The 20476-nt window shown below is 53.1% G+C and overlaps 10 protein-coding genes across 10 annotated transcripts; 7 read left to right on the plus strand and 3 right to left on the minus strand.

The window, feature by feature from the left end:
• Nucleotides 1–574: 574 nt before the first annotated feature.
• Nucleotides 575–1204, plus strand: BROUX77_004369 (uncharacterized protein; the record flags this gene model as incomplete). Its single annotated transcript, XM_073749124.1, has 2 exons — nt 575–614; nt 777–1204. 2 exons carry the CDS (start codon nt 575–577, stop codon nt 1202–1204), a joined length of 468 nt encoding a protein of 155 aa, XP_073604826.1.
• Nucleotides 1205–1268: 64 nt separating this feature from the next.
• On the plus strand, nt 1269–2355 carry BROUX77_004370 (uncharacterized protein; the record flags this gene model as incomplete). The annotated part of the gene is made up of 2 exons (XM_073749125.1): nt 1269–1413; nt 1475–2355. 2 exons carry the CDS (start codon nt 1269–1271, stop codon nt 2353–2355), a joined length of 1026 nt encoding a protein of 341 aa, XP_073604827.1.
• A 263-nt stretch (nt 2356–2618) lies between these two features.
• BROUX77_004371 (uncharacterized protein) lies at nt 2619–3238 on the minus strand (the record flags this gene model as incomplete). Its single annotated transcript, XM_073749126.1, has 2 exons — nt 2619–3076; nt 3178–3238. The coding sequence occupies 2 exons, from the start codon at nt 3236–3238 to the stop codon at nt 2619–2621; spliced, it is 519 nt and encodes a 172-aa protein (XP_073604828.1).
• Nucleotides 3239–3592: 354 nt separating this feature from the next.
• BROUX77_004372 (uncharacterized protein) lies at nt 3593–5483 on the plus strand (the record flags this gene model as incomplete). Its single annotated transcript, XM_073749127.1, has 2 exons — nt 3593–3860; nt 3946–5483. 2 exons carry the CDS (start codon nt 3593–3595, stop codon nt 5481–5483), a joined length of 1806 nt encoding a protein of 601 aa, XP_073604829.1.
• A 792-nt stretch (nt 5484–6275) lies between these two features.
• Nucleotides 6276–7595, plus strand: BROUX77_004373 (uncharacterized protein; the record flags this gene model as incomplete). Its single annotated transcript, XM_073749128.1, has 3 exons — nt 6276–6278; nt 6340–6387; nt 6552–7595. 3 exons carry the CDS (start codon nt 6276–6278, stop codon nt 7593–7595), a joined length of 1095 nt encoding a protein of 364 aa, XP_073604830.1.
• Nucleotides 7596–7698: 103 nt separating this feature from the next.
• BROUX77_004374 (uncharacterized protein) lies at nt 7699–9611 on the minus strand (the record flags this gene model as incomplete). Its single annotated transcript, XM_073749129.1, has 2 exons — nt 7699–8532; nt 8592–9611. 2 exons carry the CDS (start codon nt 9609–9611, stop codon nt 7699–7701), a joined length of 1854 nt encoding a protein of 617 aa, XP_073604831.1.
• Nucleotides 9612–10460: 849 nt separating this feature from the next.
• Nucleotides 10461–10992, plus strand: BROUX77_004375 (uncharacterized protein; the record flags this gene model as incomplete). Its single annotated transcript, XM_073749130.1, has 2 exons — nt 10461–10784; nt 10858–10992. 2 exons carry the CDS (start codon nt 10461–10463, stop codon nt 10990–10992), a joined length of 459 nt encoding a protein of 152 aa, XP_073604832.1.
• A 654-nt stretch (nt 10993–11646) lies between these two features.
• On the minus strand, nt 11647–12616 carry BROUX77_004376 (uncharacterized protein; the record flags this gene model as incomplete). Its single annotated transcript, XM_073749131.1, has 2 exons — nt 11647–11909; nt 12001–12616. 2 exons carry the CDS (start codon nt 12614–12616, stop codon nt 11647–11649), a joined length of 879 nt encoding a protein of 292 aa, XP_073604833.1.
• A 3077-nt stretch (nt 12617–15693) lies between these two features.
• Nucleotides 15694–16653, plus strand: BROUX77_004377 (uncharacterized protein; the record flags this gene model as incomplete). Its single annotated transcript, XM_073749132.1, has 2 exons — nt 15694–15763; nt 15977–16653. The coding sequence occupies 2 exons, from the start codon at nt 15694–15696 to the stop codon at nt 16651–16653; spliced, it is 747 nt and encodes a 248-aa protein (XP_073604834.1).
• Nucleotides 16654–17759: 1106 nt separating this feature from the next.
• On the plus strand, nt 17760–20458 carry BROUX77_004378 (uncharacterized protein; the record flags this gene model as incomplete). Its single annotated transcript, XM_073749134.1, has 3 exons — nt 17760–17844; nt 17909–18394; nt 18465–20458. 3 exons carry the CDS (start codon nt 17760–17762, stop codon nt 20456–20458), a joined length of 2565 nt encoding a protein of 854 aa, XP_073604835.1.
• Between the last annotated feature and the right edge of the window lie 18 nt (nt 20459–20476).

A 20476-nucleotide genomic window follows, 5' to 3' on the forward strand; every position in this document is an offset into this window, starting at 1 on the left:
GGGCGGGTGATCTTGCTCCTCAGCATTGTACACGTTCACAACATAACTAGTTCATATTGGCCAAGGAACAGTCGAGCTTCTGGCACATGGATTGTTCTACTAAGCTGGGCATTGTTGGTAGTGAAGCTGAGCCGGTGGTGAGTGTGATTGAAAGGACTAGAGTTGTTCACGGTTCAGAGCTTAGCATTGTTCTTGGTTGTCAATGACAGCTTGGAAGCCATTGTCGCACTGTATTTCCAACTGTCTGTAACACACGAACAGGCCCCTTTCAAAGGAATCCAGCAGATGAAAAATACGGTGCCACAGACAGCCCACGCACTGTCTTCAATGGCGGGGCCAACAGCTTGCCTGACCCCACCATTGCCACAGAACTGAAAGCCAGCCAATCGGGCGATAAGTCATCGTCGGTCTTGCCTGGGAGCGTCAATTGCTTAGTCACGGGCTTCAGAAGATCAACAACGAGCGACAAAGGTCGAGATTGCGCATCATTTGAATCTCTTTTCACGGTTTCTTTGAGCTGGCCCCCTTGCTCATGCAAAGCTAGGCTGCATCCAATTGTAACGCTGTTATTATTATGCCCCCCAAGCCCAAAGCTGGCGCAAAGCCCTCCAAAGGTCAGTCAGTTAGTGAGTGGTTGCTGAGGCAAGCGACGTACATAAACCCACGGCCTCCTGTCTGGCGATGCTTCTTTCTTCTCTCTATTTATTCCGGCGTCCATACCAGCTCGATTTCCCTGAGCTAACAGTAGATCCTTCTTTCTCCTTTTCCTCTCACAGGACCTGATTCCACCACCGCTTCAACCGACCTGCAGGCCCCAACCACCGTGGGCCAACGCTCTCTCTTCCGTTTCTACCAAACCAACCCTACCTCGCAAAAGCTCGACGAGCACGGCCTCATCGGGCTCGAGACTGCCGATCTAACCACGTGGGCCAACGCCAAGCTGATCCGCGAGGTCGCTGCCGGAAACGTCTTTAGCAACGCCCGCTCCGAGCGAGACTACTGGAAGACGGTGCAAAAGGACGGTGTGCCGTTCCGCAGTGTCCAGAAAAACTACGACTGGGGCGCTGATAGCCAGGGTCGCAGTGTTGCAGACTACTCGCTGCCTGAACTTGACGTGCGCTTACTGGCGTTGGAGGAACGCCTTGTACTGGGCTTGAGTATGTTGCTGTTGCGGGATATGTTTTTGGAGCGAAATGCTGACTGAGTTGGGCAGACAACGGACGTAGAAACAAGAGTTCTTGATTTGAGCTTGGCTTGCACTATTCACAATGGCGGAACTTGACGAGAAGCTATATGGCAGACAATTGGTGGCGCTGAGCGAAGATGTCGAATGGGAGGACGTGCCTCCGATTCCTGCCACGGAGCCCGAGGGTTCGTTGGCTGCCATTGCCTTCCCTCCCAAGTATGCCGAAGGTGTGTGCTAGCTTGATTCTTCATATTTTCCCGCGTACATTGATGGCTAACTCTTCTCCAGCTGCTTCCTACCTGCGCATTGTCATGGCTAACAATGAAATGTCGGAGCGAGCCTTTCGCCTGACGGCTCACATCATTGAGATGAATCCTGCGCATTACACCGTATGGCTATATCGCTTCAGGATCATGGAAGCACTCAAGCTCCCATTTGATAATGAAATAGAATGGCTGAACGATGTTTCTCTACAACATCTCAAGAACTATCAGATTTGGCACCACCGCCAGCTTTTGGTAGACGCGCACTATCCTACTATTGCCGGCGACAAATCCAAGATATCTCCTCTGGTCCGGTCTGAAACGCAGTTTATTGGCAAGATGCTGGTGGCCGACGCCAAGAACTATCACGTCTGGTCTTACCGCCAGTGGCTTGTCCGCCGCCTGGGCATGTGGGACATATCCGAGCTTCTCGCTACGCAGAACTACATTGAGGAGGACCTGCGCAACAACTCGGCGTGGTCGCACCGCTTCTTCCTCGTCTTCTCGGACCCTGCTGCGTCGTCCGGCGAGGCCGTGCACGCCACCGAGGCCGATCCCAAGGTGCCGCACGCCATTATCGAGCGTGAGCTAAAGTACGCGCGCGAAAAGATCCAGTTGGCGCCGCAGAATCAGTCGCCATGGAACTACCTCAAGGGCGTGCTGGCCAAGGCTGGCCGCGGCATCGAGACAGAAAAGGCCTTTGTCGAGACCTTTGTGCGCAAGGTTGGCGAAGGCGACGACGACGAGGTTGTGTTGAGTACGCATGCGCTGGACCTCTTGGCGGACATCCACGTCGCCGAGGGCGAGAAGGCCAAGGCTGCCGTGTGTCTGGAGAGGTTGTCGGAGAAGTGGGATCCTATCCGCGCGGGATACTGGAAGCTTAGAAAACAGCAGCTGGCTTTTTAGAAGGGGGTCAGTAAAGAGAGAGTCGTGCGCAGCTTTGACGAGTAAGGTTACATGGCACAAGATCTACTAATCTGAGAATAAACGAGATATGCTGAAGTGAGCGAGTACGAATTCTCGACTTGAAATCAATGTAAAGCAACGAAACAAAAGCCAATAGTCTGTGTGAACCAGAGCCAAACGCCATCATGAAGCCATTAAACCGAGCATAACACATATAAAATCCCAACACCAGCTGTCCCTTGCAACAGCCTTTTCCCTTTGCCTCAATCCATCAACGTCCTGTAGTTCTGAGAGAGCACCAGGAAGCGACGCACATTCTTTGGCGCGTTGCGGGAAAACGCGTCCCAGTTGGGCACCAGGACAAAGACCTCGCTAAACGACTTGCGAAAGACATCGCGGCCCTTGCCAAAGTTGACCTTGCCGGTGACCTGGACCATGATGCTGCTCTTGGGCTGCATGCCCGACTCTGGCATGGCGATGGCGAAGCCTGGGTTGATGACGTGGGTGTCGTACGCCTCGACCTCGTAGCGGTAGTCGGCGCCCTGGGCCTGCACGAGCGCGAGGTAGGCGGCTGGCCCGGCTACGGCGGCCCCGTTGATGACCAGTTGCGAGCTGACTTGCGCAGCAGTGTATTTTGCGTTCGAGTCGACGTAGAACTGGTCGAGGGTCTTGGAGGCGGAGTTGAGGTTGTGGTAGTAGGCCTCAACAAAATTGTGGGCGCCTAGAACGAGGCACGGAGAGAAATGGGGTTAGAAACAGGGGACCACGGATTGAGAGTGGCGGACGTGAAAGAAGAGCAGGCTGCAGAGGGAATGGACTTACCGTCGCTGGAGAGCTTGGTCTGCATCTCAGAGGTCAGGACATTAGGGGCGGTTGTGGCCATTGTGACGCTTGTGGGGGCTCGTGATGAGCGGTGTGGCGTAGAGAGAAGCAAGCGAAACAGAAGACAGGAAAGAGAAGAGTCGTGTAGAAGAGAGCAGGCCACAGCAAAGCAATACCCGCAGTGGTGCAACATGAAGCGAAGCAAAACCTAAGTCTTTGAAGTCAAAGATCGCGAGAGGATACAAGGGATTGCTTATCGATAGAAACACGCGCTATCGATAAGAAATCCTCCAGTGAATCCCGCTGAGCTTCGTCTTGCTGTGGCCACCGATGAACCTGAGCGTGACGACTACGAGCCGCCGTCTTTGCGATTGCTGCATTTTCCTATCCGGCGGTTTTGACCTTTGCTTCGACCATGCGCCTTTTTCAACTACAAGCCAGCCGGCTTGCCCACGGCCAAGGCCGTCTAACAATGGCCCGGTCTGCGGTCCCACACCCGGTATTGACCTGCCGGGCACCGTCTACGGCGCGGTTTGAGAGCACCGCTACAGCACCCGATGCTTCGTCTCCGAAATCGCCGGTTGCAACACCGAAGCCGTACTATGTTACGACGCCGATTTTTTACGTTAATGCTTGTGCGCCTCCTCCTGCTGTGCCCGCCCGTGGCCGTTTCCTCCCTCTTAGTCATCGCCCTTTGGGGTTATGCTGTTGTTAGATGAAACGCTCTGTTGCTGATTGCATCTTCTTTTCTCGTTTTCATTTGTGTAGCCCCTCATATCGGCCACATGTCCACCATGGTCCTGGCAGACGTTTACAAGCGGTGGCGCGAGTTGTGCGGCCAGCCCACACTGCTGAGCACCGGCACCGACGAGCACGGAATCAAGGTGCAGCAGGCTGCCACGCGCGCCGGAATGCCAGCCAAGGAGTTCTGCGACATCAACGCCGCCAAGTTCCAGGAGCTGGCCCGGATCTCGGGCTTGTCCAAGCACGAATGGATTCGGACGACAGACGCCGACCACGCCGAGGCCGTGCGCTTCTTCTGGACCGAGCTGCAGAACGCCGGCTACATCTACGAGGCTTCGCATAGCGGCTGGTATGCCATCAGCGACGAGTGTTTTTACCCCGAGAGCGCCATCGAGCAGCGCTTCCAGCCGGCGACCGGCAAGGTTGTGTATGTAGCTTCCGAGACAGGCAACGAAGTTGAGTTCATCGAGGAAAAGAACTACCACTTTCGTATGACGGCGCTCAAGACACAACTGCTCAATTTCTACAAAGAGAACCCATCGTGGATAGAGCCTGCCGGCCGCATGCGCGAGGTCGTCAACTGGGTCAAGTACAACCTTACCGACCTCTCGATTTCGCGGCCTTCCAGTCGGCTTTCATGGGGAATCCCGGTGCCCGGCGACGAGTCACAGACAATCTACGTCTGGGTGGACGCCCTGATCAACTATCTCACCCAGACTGGCTACCCCAAAACTCTGACGGCTGACGGTTCCCTGCCGGCCGACTCGATATGGCCGGCCGACCTGCACGTCATTGGCAAGGACATTGTACGCTTCCACGGCGTGTACTGGCCCGCGCTACTGCTGGCGCTGCAGCTGCCGCTGCCCAAGCGCATCCTCAGCCATGCGCACTGGACCATGGACAGCGCCAAGATTTCCAAGAGCGCAGGCAACGCCGTGTCGGCCAACTTTGCGCTCGACCGCTTCGGCGTCGACTGCATGCGCTACATCATGATCCGCGATGGCGGCATTGAGAACGACGCAAACTACTCCAACGAGGCGATTGCCGCCCACTACCGCTCCGACCTGCAGGGCACGTATGGAAACCTCGTCGCGCGCCTCACGCGCACCGCTAGCTGGTGTGTAGCTGACGCCGTCAAGGCCAACATTGGTGTGACCAAGACCCAGCTGCCCATCCCGGAGGCAGTGGCCAAGTACACGCAGGCCATGGAGTCCTTCCGGCCGGCGGCTGCGTGCAAAGCCATCATGGCCCTGCTCTACACGGGCAACCGCTATGTCTCGGAGATGGAGCCATGGAACAAGGCCCATGCGCAGGAGAAGAAGGACAACATCGTGTACCAGACTGCTGAGCTTGTGCGTGTGGCGAGTATCATGCTGCTGCCGATTATCCCACAGAAGGCTGGTGAGGCGCTGGATATCCTGGATGTTAGACGAGACAGACGCACCATGCAGTTTACTGCTGTTGGTGCTGACGATGACTACGGTACAGGCCCCGTAGACCGGCACAAGAGCTTGTCAACTACATTGTTCCCTCCGGTGCTACTGGCGCAAGAGGCGTACTAGACGGTATGTTAGGGTTGGCTAGGGTACTGGTGGAACCGAGGGAGAGAGAACGCCCAAAACCCTGTGTATATTATTGATTTAGTAAGCACTCAATGTGTTATAAACGAGGAGATGATCAGTGTCTGTTTTTTGAATTGACTCGTTGATGTCTGTGAGTTTTTGGCTTGTTGAATGTTCGGTTACTACAGCTTCCGGCAAATGACCCTTGGCTATGTAGCATACGACGGGATGTCAGACGTAGCAGGCATTTTTTGCCGGGGAACTTGGCTGAACTACCAATACATTTAGGCGAGTGCAGGGGGAGCTTTCATATTTTGGCAGAACAAGGAGCTGGGAGCTGGCTTGAACCGGCCTCCAAGTCGGGACTTGTCTCGGGGTATTTACACTGGTGTCTCAATGGCAGCTGCAAGCGTGGAGAGGAGGCGGATTCTGGCTGTTCTTGTGGACTGTATCCACCAACTAGCGAATGGGTGTTGCTGTTGTCAGCATAAGCTCGGGGTTGTCGGAGAGTGGAGGAGCTACTCCAAAATACCACATGGGATCATGGGCGACGGGAACAGGTGCTTGGATGCGAGGGGGACATATATGTATGCACCAGATGGATTGCGAGCGCCGCTTTGGGCTTTGGAGAGAACAAGGACGTCACCACACTTGCATATAAGATAGGAGAAGAAACTCTTTTCCGATGGTTGGAGCTCAACATCTTCAATCTCTTGTCCACCATACTCATCCCATTTATATGACCAAATTTTGAAGCACTTACCCAGGCTAGACGACTTAGACATATTCACAATGGTGAGATCAGCATGGACAAAAGGCTACATGGAATCAACTGCGACGTTCTAACATTTACTAGGTCAAGGTTCTCGTGGTTTTATATGATGGCGGCAAAGCTGCAAAGGAGGTGAGTTTTCCACTCGCACCCTCAATCCCCGGCGAGGAAGTCCACTCCGGAAATGAAACCGGAAACAAGGGCTGTTCCCGGAGTCCGGGGGAAGCAGGCAGCTGCCGCCGTTAAGCTCCGAGGACAAAAGCGGGGAATCCGACTAACAGACTCCCTGAGCAAAGGTACCGGCTCTTTTAGGCGCAACGGAGAACGAGCTAGGCTTGCGTTCGTGGCTGGAGTCCCAGGGCCACACGCTTGTGACCACGTCCGACAAGGAAGGCGAAAACTCTGTATTTGACCGTGAGCTCGTTGACGCCGAAGTCATCATAACCACGCCGTTTCACCCGGGCTACCTGACGGCCGAGCGGCTGGCCAGGGCCAAGAAGCTCAAGCTTGCCGTGACAGCGGGCATCGGCTCGGACCACGTCGACCTCGACGCCGCGTGCGCGACCAACGGCGGCATCACAGTCGCCGAAGTCACGGGGTCCAACGTGGTCTCGGTCGCCGAGCACGTGCTGATGACCATCCTCGTGCTGGTCCGCAACTTCACGCCCGCGCACGACATGGTGGCGCGCGGCGACTGGGACGTCGCCGAGGTCGCCAAGGCCGAGTACGACCTCAAGGACAAGGTGGTCGGCACCGTTGGCGTGGGCCGTATCGGCGAGCGCGTGCTGCGCCGCCTGCGCGGCTTCGAATGCAAGGAGCTGCTGTACTTTGACTATCAGCCGCTGAGCGCGGACACGGAGCGCGAGATTGGCTGCCGCCGCGTCGAGTCGCTCGAGGACATGGTCGCCCAGTGCGACGTCGTCACCATCAACTGCCCGCTGCATGCGTCAACACGCGGCTTGTTCGACAAGGCCTTGGTTGCAAAGATGAAGCGCGGCAGCTACTTGGTCAACACGGCCCGCGGCGCCATTGTCGTCAAGGAGGATGTGGCAGAGGCGCTCAAGAGCGGCCACCTGGCGGGGTACGGCGGCGACGTGTGGTTCCCCCAGCCGGCGCCCAAGGACCACCCGCTGCGCTATGCGACGACGCCGTTTGGCGGTGGTAATGCCATGGTGCCGCACATGTCGGGAACGTCGTTGGATGCGCAGAAGCGGTATGCCGAGGGCACCAAGAACATTCTGCAGAGCTACTTTAGCGGGAAGCAGGACTACAGGCCGGAAGACTTGATTGTGCACCAGGGCCACTACGCGACACGGTCGTATGGAAAGGAGAAGAAGTAGGAGGCGCGCTTGGTAGGTATGCAAGAAACCATGGTGTCGGATTCCCTGTACGGATTATAGTAGTACGTGTTTTTATTTAATATCAATAATCAAAGTGGAAGCCTCAGCTTTTCCAAAACTGCCACCATTTCCGGTCTTCAGAAGCATGCCTTGTCTCCTTTCTTGCTGACACCTGGTCTCGACCATGAAGTCTCCAGAAATACACTGGCACACCACCGACAACAAACGCGACCACTACCACTGTCTGCACCGGCTGGGCAAACACAGCACGGCTGAGTAAGAATAGCGACACGCAGCAAAAGATGATAGGTGTGGTGATCCACGTCTTGTACGGCCGTTCCAAGTTGGGTTCCTTGACACGCAAGATAATCAACCCCAGCACTGTGATAAAGTAAAAGGTGTACCCCGCGACTCCGTAAAAGGTCAACAGCGTACTGAAGTCGCCGACCACCACGTACGCAGCGGTTAGGAGCATGTTGAGCACCAGGGCGTTGATGGGCGTGTAGAACAAGCCAGCGTCATCATCACCAAAGAAGCGGGCCATGATTTTGCCCAGACATCCACGGGTACGCTGCGACGAGAGCCCCGAAGGATGGGCATCACCATGCACGCCGATGCGACCAAAGAGCGCCGGAATATAGCCCTCCTTGCCGGCTGCATAGACAAGGCGAGATGAGGTAAAGGTCGAAGAATTGAGCGCACCAAAGCAGCTAGCGCAGACAATCAGCGCAAAGACTAGCGCACCGACACGGCCAAAGACCTTCTGGCCAAACATGACGGCCACGGTGTTGGTAGAGTTGAGCTCAGCCATCGGAATGACAAAGAAGTAGGCAATGTTGGCGAGACAGTAGCCGAGAATCACAATAGGCATGGCGCTGTGGATGACGCGGGGCAGATCGCGTGTAGGGTTCCGGAACTCGCCGACAACGTAGTTGGTCTGCAACAGGTTAACAAAGGATCGTAGGGGAGAAAGTCCGAAACGACAAGAATACTTACATTATCCCAGCCATCATAAGCCCAGAGGCCGGCATATAGAGCAAGCGCGAAGGATGCCGCATCCCAGTTGGTCTCATCGAACCAGCCATGGTCCTTCCAGTCGGTGTTGGCCGTTCCAGAGCTGGAGAAGCCGGTGGCTGCGCAAACAACGCCAATGACGGTTACGCCAAAGAGAGCCACAAACTTGAGGAACATGAGCATGTCGTTGATCCAGGTGCCCAGCTTAGTGGACACGCAGTTAATGAAAGTGATAACGGCTAGACCCAGCATAGCGACGGCTTTGCTGATCCATGGGTTAATCGTTTCAGCTTCTGTGCCGATGAAGGCTCGCACGAGATATTCCCCCATGATGATGGCGATAATAGCGGCCGAGCCCGGCTTCAAAACCAAGACTGCGACCCACGTGAATAGGAAGCCAAAAATCTCGCCAAAGATCTTGGCCAGGTAGACCTGCGCGCCACCGTTGAGCGGGATGGCGCCACCGAGCTCAGCATAGCTCGCAGCGCCAGTCCAGGCCAAGACACCAGCAACCACCCAAACGGCCAATGCAGCGCCGGGCGAGCCAACCCTTGAACTGACTTGGCTGGGCGAAGAAAAAATGCCAGATCCTATTATAATGCCAATGATCAACGACAGCCCGTTGAGGTACGTCAGTGTCTTGTGCTTCTCCAGCGACCCGCCGCCCAGGCCTGCATGTGCTGCAGATCCGCTGGCAGCAGACCGGCCGAGCGGCGCATAGCCTGAAGCGCCGGCAGTTGAGCTGAGGGGAAACAAGGATGCGGCAAAGTCGAAGCTGGATGCCACCGAGTATGTGCGATTCCGGCCAGTTAAGGCGGCGGCAGCCTCATTGGAAGCTTCAAAGTCGAGGGGATCTTCCCGCTCAAGAGACAGTCGGCGAGAGGAGAAAATGCTCTGGCGCGATGATGTCGAGTCGTTGGCATATCCGTCGCCGCGGTCGTTGTCGTGCACGCTGGAACTGGCGAGCGATGCAAGTTCGAATGAGTCGCGATGTGGCGCCATTGCGGGCTACAGCTGAAAGAATCGGTGTGTATCAAGAACGGTGTTGACAGGCGAACTAAAAGAATTGTGCGCCCTAGAAATATAAGAGATCAATGGGGGCACAGGACGGCGGGCTGTCTCCCATTTCTCGTCTCCTTTGTTCACCGGGCTTTGGTGGAGTAGAATCGGGCTGGTGATCGCCGTCAGGAAATTGTTAGTACGGGCTGGGCGTGTGGAGGCAAAAGAAGAGACAGGATCGTAACGGCAAACTTGCGCTTGCTTGTGGAAGAGAAGACCCAGACAAGATGCTCTCGGCTCAAAGAGACAAGTTCCAAGAGATGTTGATCCAACGATAGAAGCTCCAACGTATATGTGGCGCCGGTGCTGGTATGCTGAGTCAGCGGTGGCGCTGGTATTCGTGAACGCCACAGGTAGCCCAGCCTGGAATCCGCCAGAGCAGAGTGAGAATTATGAGTAGAAATACACAGATCTTGGGAAGAATTCAAGACATGGACAAGTATTTGGCAGCGGTTGTTCAGCCTGAGCTCTCTGTCATGGCAAGTCAGCAAGGAAAAGTGAAATAAAGACGGCACTAAAATACAAACTTAACCACCCAGCATGTTTGTCTGAGCGCGCTTAGCCTTTACATTTCAAGCGCTCGTCTAACAGTTCTTTATTACATAAGCATGACATGGGAAGCCAAAACAATCAGCCTCAAGCATGAGAAACTATGGCGAGAGGATTCCGATTCACAGCATTCTTTGCAACCAGATCTCATGCCATCGATGAAGACAACCATATAACCAACGATAGCGAGCGTCAAACCAGACACATCCGCTTCAGCCCGACTCTGCTAGAACAAAAGACACTATGCCGCTCGACGACTACGCGGCCGTCGGCGGCGGCGGCGCCTTGCGCTTGAAGGGCGCAAAGGTCGGCAAGACGAAGAAGAAGAAAAAGGACAAGAAGCTGGAGTCCGCATTGGCGCGCAGCAGCGCGGGCAGTGGCGCTGAGGATAGCCTCCCTGATGGCACGGGCGAGCGAAAGCGAAGCAAGAGCTCAAAACGTGACGACGACGATGATAGCGGACACAAACGAGGCGAGGCGGCCAGCGACGGACATGGCGACGTTGATGCGGACGAGAGCTTCAAGACGGATGCTCAGCGCCGGTTTGAAGAGGCGAAGCGCAAAAAAGTACGTGGTCTAGGCGACCTATCGCCTACTTATTAGGGGGGTTCTGCTAACACAAAGTCTCGACTTCTCGCAGTTTCTCGAGCTTTCTAAATCAGCGGCTTCGAATCCCGAGCTCCTCAAGACACACAAGGAGCGCGTGGAAGAACTCAACCACTTCCTCTCAAAACTATCGGAGCACAACGACATGCCCAAGATCGGCCCTGGCTAGACGCGAATTGTTCAGCCTCCATGCACAGATATTTATGCGCTTCCTCAGGGAAAAACTATCCATCCAACTACAAGTATCCCTCGGCGTTTCTATTTTGCTCGTCGGGTTTTCTCTCCTAGTCGAGGACACTAGAACGCTACAAAGTGACCGGCCTACATACAATTACAACCACCATGGCTCAAGTTTTGCCACATAGGATCAGGGGAAACAACTGGCATGTGAACGAAAATTTTATTAATTCCGAAAGCAGAGAAATTCGCGGCTTGTAGATTGCGGGCTAGGATGGGATTCTGAGTTTTAGGGGATGTATAACAGGAAAAGAGCAAATATTAAACAAGAGACTAGGCGCTTCGGGGCGCTGTATTTGTGTACAAGGAGTGAAAGTGTATCTGTATCTGTATCTGGATGTGTAGTTTAGTGTAAGGAGCGTATGCATATGTGTGGGCGTTATTGCGTGAATGTAATGAATGTATGTGGTGATGGGCGATGTTTCTCGGAAATTGGAGGGGAGAGTAGAGCAAGAAAGACATGTAGTAATGGATGCAGCAAGATGAAGAAAAGAAATACGAGCGAGTTTGCTTTTATGCGTGTGCCAGACACCTCAGCGGATGTGGCCGAGGTCGCAATAGTGATGGTCAGACAGTCAATAACTCTTTACAGAGCGACAAGACCACCGACAACAGCCATGACAACCATAGCGGGAACGGCGACGACACCAGCAGCTTGGCGGGAGGCAGCGTTCTGGAGGTCGGCCGTCGAGGTAGCTGAGGCGGAGGAAGAGGTGCCACTGGGACGCACGACAACCATGGCGGTCGAGGTGACAATCTGGACGTTGCCATTAGCGTCGGTCGATGTGAAGGTAGTCACAGATTCGCTGGTGATGAGGGATGTAGCAGAGGTGAGAGTGGTAGGAGCTTCTACAAAGCGGGGTTACGCAGTTAGCAGGCCGATTGCCAGGGAATGATGAAGATGTTTGTGAGAGAACACAAGGTGATGGCCAGTTCTTACCAGTGATTGTGGAGTCTCCATCGGTGGTGGCAGTCACCGAGGCATCTTGGGAGTCAGTCGTAGCGGCGTCAGATTGAGAGCTAGAGTCGGTCGACGAAGGCAGCTGAGTGGTCTGCTCGGTGGATGAGGGCTCAGTGACAGCGCTGGTCGAGTTGTTCTGTCTCTTGGCCATACGCAGCAGCGAGGTTGCCAGGCGGGCGTCTCTCTTGCGCAGCATCTCGACGGCATGGCGATCGGACTCGTAGACGCCATGTTGGTAGGTTTCGGGCAGATACGAGTGCAGCAGCTTGTGGAGGCGCTCGGGCGACACCGAGTCCAACATGCCGGCAAAGGCCGCCTCGTCTACAGCTGGAGACGCGGGCTGCTGGGCGTTCTGGGCAACGTCGGCCTGGACTTGGCTGTGTTCCTTGCTGGCGACATCATGGTTGCAGGGAACGCGCGGCGCAAATGCGGCACACAGGTAGATGAGGCCGAATAGAGTGAGGATGGAGGCACGCATGGTGAACGAAGAGCAGCGTCTTTGGGTTTGCTTTAGGGAAGAAGCGTCGGTAGCAGGCAGCGGGAGGCCGGACTTTTCAGAAGTAGAGGCAGAGGAAGATGAAGTAGCAGGAGCCATGGTTGCAGGAGGACAATGGCTGGATGAAGAAGAGTCTAAGGCTGTTGATATATGCGCAGGGCGGAATAGGCTGGACGTCTTATAGGCCTATAAAGCAAGACACTCTAGAACAAAAGGGCGAGACGGGTCGACGAGGGAGTCAGCTAAACTGCAGTATAGTGTGAATGATACGAAGAGGAAGCGCGGTGGAGGAGTTTGGAGTGGGGGCGGCATGAACAGATGAACAAGCCAGGCCTTGGAAATCGAGAAAAGTTGTGTATATAAAGGCCTTCAAAGAGGGAGGCGCGGAAGGTCCAACAACACGAGCTGAAGACTCAGCTTTGGCCTGGTGGTCTTCCAGGGCGGGAGGGCTGGGCTGAGCCCCAGCGAGCACACTCCGAGCCACACCATAGACAAGCCAACCTTGCCCTATCTTTAAATCCCTAGCAATGTTTTTAGGGGAAGGAGGAGGCTTAAAATACGATACTACCTAGGATCTAGGGACACACGAGGAAAAAGAAAGAAAAAAAGATAGCGTAGGCACACGACAGCCATGGCGCGGTGATGACGGGGGGCGAAGGCCCGACGGGCGTCACTTGTACATACATACATACATATTTACATATTAATGCGGCCTCCTCTGCATCCACGAAACATGCCAACAGTCAGTCTATAGCCCACGGCGTCTCCTCCTCCACCACGCCTCCCTCGTTGGCACCAGTCATCTCTCCATGTTCCGCCCAAGACAAAACCAAACAACCAGTTCTGCTCCGAGCGTCTGTCTGGCAGGGGTCAAACAAAAAAAAAAAAAAAAAAAAAAAAAAAAAAAAAAAAAAGGACTTACAGCAGGGATGCTTCCACAATCGCCCGGTCGCAAATGCAGGCCTACCTCCTTTGGTCTCAATCCCTGTCCTTCTTTTCTTTTGTCTTGTTCTTCGATGCCTTGTTTGTTTGCTGCTTGCGTTGGCACTGATCTGCTGGGCTTTTTCTGTGTGCTGGCCTGTGACCTGTGCGTCGCGCGTTTTACGCCCTATAGTCCCTGGATCTTATAGCATATTACATTGCCAATTGCTTCTAATAAAGGGTCTACCTTGTCTCCCCCACCAGTCGGGCTCGTATTCCCAACCGCCCATGGCCAGGAATCCGGAAGTCTGGCATCATGGCTTACTAGTGCACATACCCTACCAGACCCTAATAGATGGCTTAGGACTAGTGTGTAACCATGGAAGTCGGCAACCTTGTTTCCATGAATACTGCTTCGATCCTCGGTTACACAAATCATAAAGATGCATTGGAGAGAAGAATTGAGAACTCTCCGTTGGTTGTGTAAATCCATGACGAAACATCTCCCTTTAGCATACCAACAAGCCTCATTTCTCAATGAAAAGTAGCCCGGCACAAAATATTATCCAAATAAAAAGGAGAAGGAGGTTTGTCTTGCCCTTTCTTCCATTAGTTTCCTCTTGACATTCATCTAACACAACGACCAACATCTGACATCTCCGCCCGTAATATTTATGAGTACATCCAACCAACCGAAACAACGACTCCCAGCAAGGGGGGCTGAACATCCCTTTGCACAAAAGCAGAATACCAGTTGGGCTGTCCTGTGGCTGCGTTGACTTACCCTCGTTGCCAACATGTTTGAGACTCATCAGCTATTTCAAAACGTTTCGCCCAAGTTTATGACCAACTATGGTTATTGACGTGACTAGCTGTATTAGACAATTGTCGCTTTTATTGTTTTTGGCTTATCCAAAGTCTATGTGCCCCGGAAACCATGTAATATTTGACTCTAGTATCGTTCTCACCTGTGGTGAGTGAACCTCCACCATGATGACAACATCGCACTTGAATTTTCAAACTGTTTCGACACGTTACTTTCTCAGTCAAGCTTTTCTGAGTGTGCAGTGAATCGTACAACATTTGAGCCCATAATATCATGCTAGAAAAACAGAGAGAACGAATATTCTCCAGTTCTAATGGCGGCGGCGATTTGGTGTGGGCACAGATAAATTCCCGTCAACAATGATAAGCATGAAAACCAACAAGCCTTTTTTTGAATGTCTTGATCTCTTCATGGGCTATATGAAGACTATGAGGAAACAATAAGATAGCTTGACTTGACTATTCTCAGCGAATCTAGTCTCTTTAGATTAGGAGGAAGCTTAGTAACTAAGACTAGCCAGCTATCGGCCTTTATTTTCACCTCTTTTTGGAGCCCTCAGTACGTCTGGGTCACGTAATATTTATTCTTACGGCATGCTAGAAATAGCCATCATCGCGCCGCCCATTTTGGCCGCTTACCGGGTTCAGACCCTTCATTGCTAAAGGTTGGAGACCGGGCCCGTTATACAGGAGAAAACGGAGGACGGTCTATTCCTGCTCATAGTTGGAACCCGGCTCGCAGCAGCCATCTCAACTTGGCAGAGTAATTCTGGGGATATTGTGATGCCGACTATCTATCCGAAAATTAATAAGCGCCAGATGCCAGGGTCCTAAACATGTAACAATTGGGTTGAAAAGAGTTGGCAGATATGCCTTGAAACGCCATTTTCTGGGAAGATAAGCTATAAGTTTTGGTAGAGTGGCCATGGCTTTTCTGCAGCGTTTATTTCTGTGTTTCTAGAAGAAGATGGACCCGGCGTCTAAGCCAGGCCACAATGTCAAATTGTTCGCTACTTGAGATGGAGATGTAAGAATTATGGGACTCCCGGCCGATCTGATAACCTTGGTGTGTCGAGAATTTATGCATTTAGGGTTATTTGGGAGATGTCGGGATTCACGTCATAAGCGATAGTCTCGTGAATAGACGGCAGAGGAAAGAAGAGAAGAGCGAACTTTTTCTGTTCTGCCATGAATAGTATATTCTAAGTTTTAACGGTGGCTATGATGTTTTCGGAAAGGTACCGCAAAGGCGAGCTTAGAAGCCAAACTGTCGACTGTGTATTAATACAGGCGACTGTCACCGTCTCTTGAGTTTGTGGCTCTTTTCATCATCATCCACTCCACTAGCGAGCTTCTCTTTCTTTCTACTACACTCTACACCCTTTTTCTCTGATATTCGTTTCCTTCGTGGTTTCTCCAATCTCTCCAATATGCTCTTCTCTCTCTTTGTAACTCTGGCTTCAGCCACTCTGATCCAGGCTGGGTGCCTCGACAAACTTTGTTCGCCGTACAGCTTCGATCTCTTCTAGGCTAGCAATATTGGCTGGATGGCAAAGGTCCCCGACAATCTTCCTGTATCGTCTCTGTCTATTCCCGGAACCCACAATTCTGTGTCCAATACCATCAAAAGCCCGCGTATTCAGTGCCAGAACAGTGACTTGGAAGAATAGCTCCAGGCTGGTATCAGATATATTGATATTAGGGCCCGTGTAGACAACAACCGCGGGCTTCTTCAAGTCTACCACAGTGGCACTGACACTGGTTACAGCGTCGCCAAGGTTCTCGCCACTGCTTTTGATTTCCTTGCAGAACACCCTAGCGAAACTCTTATTATCCGTGTTAATAATGACGGAATGAGGTACAGCGACGACGAGATCTTCGAGAGATACATGACCGAGTACTTGAAGAGTGACAAACCAGTATGCAAAAACGTCAAGGATCGTCTTTACATTACCATCCAGGGCACTGTTTTCTGGGCTCCCACCATGGGCGAGCTTCGTGGCAAGGTACTGCTGTTGGAGGACTTTGTCGCCAAGATCCCCGGTAGCTTCGGTATGCCCTGGAAGTCTTCTGGAATGGCTGTGACAGATGGAAAGTTTACCATTACTCGCGTTGGCGTGTTTGCCAAATGGCACAACATCCAGTCCGACCTTCAGGAAGCTAGCAAAGACAACATGAAGAAGCTTTTCGTCACTCATACGACCGTGACCATTGGATCGACCCCCATTCATGCTGCAGCCGGCAAGTCGAGCAAGAAGGGTGGCTTGAACGATCGCCTCGGAGAGTACTTGAAGGCTGGCAAGGTTGAGCGCACGGGTATTGTGGTCATGGACTTTCCTGGAAAGGAGCTCGTAGAGCAGATCATTGGATGCAACTATTTGATGTCCTAGTTTTCATTTATTCATATGTATAATGGGTAGGTGTTGTTCTGAAAGGGTGGGATTTCGGGGGTTGCTTTCTGATCATGATGGTTATGAGCTATAGAAAGAATATTTTCTTATTTTTTACTTTTTAAACAGAGAAAGGGCTCGAACCTATAGCGTCGATTCTCTTATCGTCTTGTTCCTGGTAGGCCTGAAGTTGTGATACCAGCAAGTGAGTCCTACTTGCTTGAGGAGCACTTGTAGAAGTTTTCGTGTCTAACACCCACAACTCTACCCGCGGCGAGAGTCGGGCGGAGGCGTCAGATGTCGTTTCGTCATCTCTGATATCATCTTCGTCAGATTCACATGTCAAACCACTCATGTTTCCATATGTCCTGTTCACCCTGCGCATAACCATCCGGGACAGGAAACAAGTTTTTTTTTTCATTTCAATTCATATATTTTACATCAATCAGAGTGTTCGTCAAACATTCATAAGATGACCAGGCAGGTCCTGGCAACCTGACAGTGGCGCAACCGGCTGCCGGGATCCTCCGATTTGGACTGCCTTGGTGACCGTAGTCTCCCAGCCCCGAAGAAACTGTGGACGCCGGCTCGGGATCTCCCTGTGAAAAAAAAAAAAAAAAAAAAAAAAAAAAGCCCAGTTAGCAGGCGTCTTCCTCATTCACTACATCGCCATCAGCTCCCCTAGCCCAATGGTAGGGCGTCAGACTTCTAATCTGAAGGTTGCGGGTTCGAGTCCCGCGGGGAGTTCATGATAAGCCGAGTCGGGCCGGTGCCGCTCTTGCGCTGCCCAGGCGCAAACTCACATCTTTTTACACGATATCAATTTTTGCCCAGTTGGCTGCTTACGTAAGCTTTATGCGCCCCAAAAAGGTACATGCTATTTGCACATACACAAGCCAAGTAGACCCAATTAACTACGTAATTGCGACAGCTCGGCATACCTTCCTCAAGGCCGCCTGAGTGGATCAAGGCTAAACAAGCCAACAAGGCCAAGCCACGAAAGAACGAAACGAGCCCAACGACTCGGATCGCATATCTGCGTCTGTCTTTGCTTTGAAGGACTGCTGGCTTTCTCATGCCTCTCGACACAAGCACCAGCAGCCAGAATGCCACAGCGATCACATGACAGCAGCAGCGGTGCATCATCGCCGGCGCCACAGTCTCCCGTGGGCTCAATAGAGCTGACGGCCGGTAAGGCTTCCATGCACAGGCCCTCGCCTTCTGCCGCTGTCTTGCTAACCCGATCGTTTCTTAGGCACACGACCAGACAGAACTGCCTCTCCGACCTCAGCCGGACCTCTCGACACCCGCCCGGAGATCCACATCTATCGGACTTCGGCCTCGAGCGCCTCCTCCGTCCTGCGAAGTCGGCCATGTACAGCCACAGCGGCGGCGATATCACCGTTTGAAATATCTACAGTCAGTGACTCGGGCACGGAAGCAGATAACGAGTATTTTTTGCGCAGCCTTCCAGCACCCAAGACCCGCCTGCACAAGGGCCTGCGTGGTGAGGAGGAGCCGCTTTCCGGGGCGTCAACACCATTGCTTGCCCCATTGCCCCAGAGAGGGCGGAACCCCAGCGCCACCACCGAAACATCCGATATCGAAAAAATAAAGAGGAGGAACAAGCGACTGCGGCTGCTGGTGAGACGCGCGACAGAGGTGGCTATCGTGGCCGCGCTTTCTAGCATTGTCGTGATGAATGAAGGCGTCAAGGCCGTGATTAGACTGTCAGGCCGAGGTAAGGCTTGCCTTTATTGTGTTCCAAGGCCTGCGCTTTCAACCAGACGTAACTAACACTCAATCATTAGAGCTGACGCAGTTTGGCGCTCTCTACGGGGTGCTGCTGTGTATTTACCCTCTCGATCTCCTCCTGCGGACATCACCCCGCCAAACAGTCTCCTCCATGTCTCTGCTGATAACTTTTGACCCAGCACCTTTGCTGTATCCTCCTGTGTTGACTCTGTTGGCATCTTTACTTATTTCCGGCGCAGAATCTCAGCTGCTTGCTCATAACATCGTACTGGCCGTGTCTACTATCCCTCGTTATCTGGTTCCTCTGGCATACGATAGGCCTACTTCTTACGCACCCGGTTCAGTGCACTGGCTGCTTTCACTTTTGCCGCTGTTCAGGTCAACGCCGACACGACAGCCGCTTGAAATTCTCTCATATTTATACCCGCTACATCAGTACTTGTGCGCCATCCTTCAGTCCTTGACAACCACCAGTCTACTACCAGCCGAGTTGGAGCTGCTCTCAGTCGCGCTTCTCAATGTTTTGTTACTTGCCGAGTCTCCCCAAATCAAAATCTTGCGTGCCTTGTTATGGGTGGGAGGCCTTCTCGTGATTTTTTTTACTGGCACTGTTATTCTCAAAGGAATTGCCCTAGCCAGAGTCCCCAAATGGCGCTTTCACCGTCTTGCGCGGCGGACGCGAGGTTCTTTGCTCGTCCGACCACTGCAACTTCTACGAAACCCTCTTCGCCTTAAACGAGAGCTCTTTGGCCCCAGAATCAGCAAGGGTGCCGTTGTGGGCAATTTTGGCGATACTTCGGATTCATTCAACGACAGCGATTGGGAAGCGGCACCAGGAGCCTTGCAGGCCAGAGTTTTGAGTAAACCTCGGCAAAAAGCACGCACGTCTCCCCAGGGCAGCCCAAAAGAAACTTTGAATGGGCGCCGAAAACGCACATTATCACTGTCCTTGAGGCCATTGTTAAAACTTACACAAGAACAGGCTACAGCGCGCAAATGGTTATACGCCACATACGTCAATATTTGTATCGTAGCTATTGTCATAGGGCCTGTGCGGATGGCCATCTCTTGGGATGCCCTCGGCGGCCATGAAGCTATTGGATGGGCCTTAGGATATCTCTTTGGCGACATTGATGTCTTCCGCTGGCAAGTTGTGAGTCATAGTCTCGACAGCTGGATTCCGCTGCCCATGCGAGCCGGTACTATGGACAAAACCATATGCTGTAGTTCTGGCTGGGTGCAAAACCTAAGACTGATGTTTGTGGGAGCGGCCAATACTAGGCTACTTCTAACAGCATACTGGCTTTTGATCTTGGTGGTTGGTCTACTAGTAGTGTTCCAATTGAGCGCCATTTACGAAGTCGATACCCGCCGCAAGGTGTTTCACTTTATGATGGTGGGTATGATGCTACCATCCGTCTTTGTCGACGCTTGTTTCTGTGCCATGGCTCTGTCGTTTGTTCTAGCCGTATTTCTGCTGTTGGACCTACTGAGAGCAAGTCAGCTGCCACCCCTTTCGAAGCCCATTGCCTCGTTTCTGGCTCCTTATGTCGATGGACGCGATTTCAAGGGGCCCGTGGTCGTCTCGCACATCTTCCTGCTTATTGGCTGTGCCATTCCACTTTGGCTCAGTATTGCAGCCTTGCCTCGCTCAGACTCGGGTGCCCAAAGCTGGCTTCAGGGCTGGGAACTCCCAGTACGACACGTCAGCATGGTCGCCGGTGTTGTGTGTGTCGGACTGGGCGATGCAGCAGCATCACTAGTCGGACGTCGCTACGGCCGTCACAAGTGGTACTGGGGGGGTGGCAAGAGCCTGGAGGGTAGCGTGGCGTTTGCCCTGGCTGTCTGTGCCGGCTTGATGGCGGCCTCGGCCTGGGTTCGTATCGGACGCTGGCAGGTAGCCGAGGAAGCGACTGTGTTACAGGCCCTAGGGAACTCCTTGGGCTGTGGCACGCTTGCCAGTTTAACTGAGGCTGTGCTGACAGGCGGCAATGACAATGTAATAGTCCCCGTGGTTTTGTGGATGTGTGTCAAGTCTGTTGGCGTTTAAGGGGAATCAAACTGGGAC

Source organism: Berkeleyomyces rouxiae (genome assembly GCF_048999995.1).
Source record: "Berkeleyomyces rouxiae strain 22BRR77 chromosome Unknown BrBRR77_ptg000004l, whole genome shotgun sequence".
Taxonomy (NCBI): Eukaryota; Fungi; Ascomycota; class Sordariomycetes; order Microascales; family Ceratocystidaceae; genus Berkeleyomyces; species Berkeleyomyces rouxiae.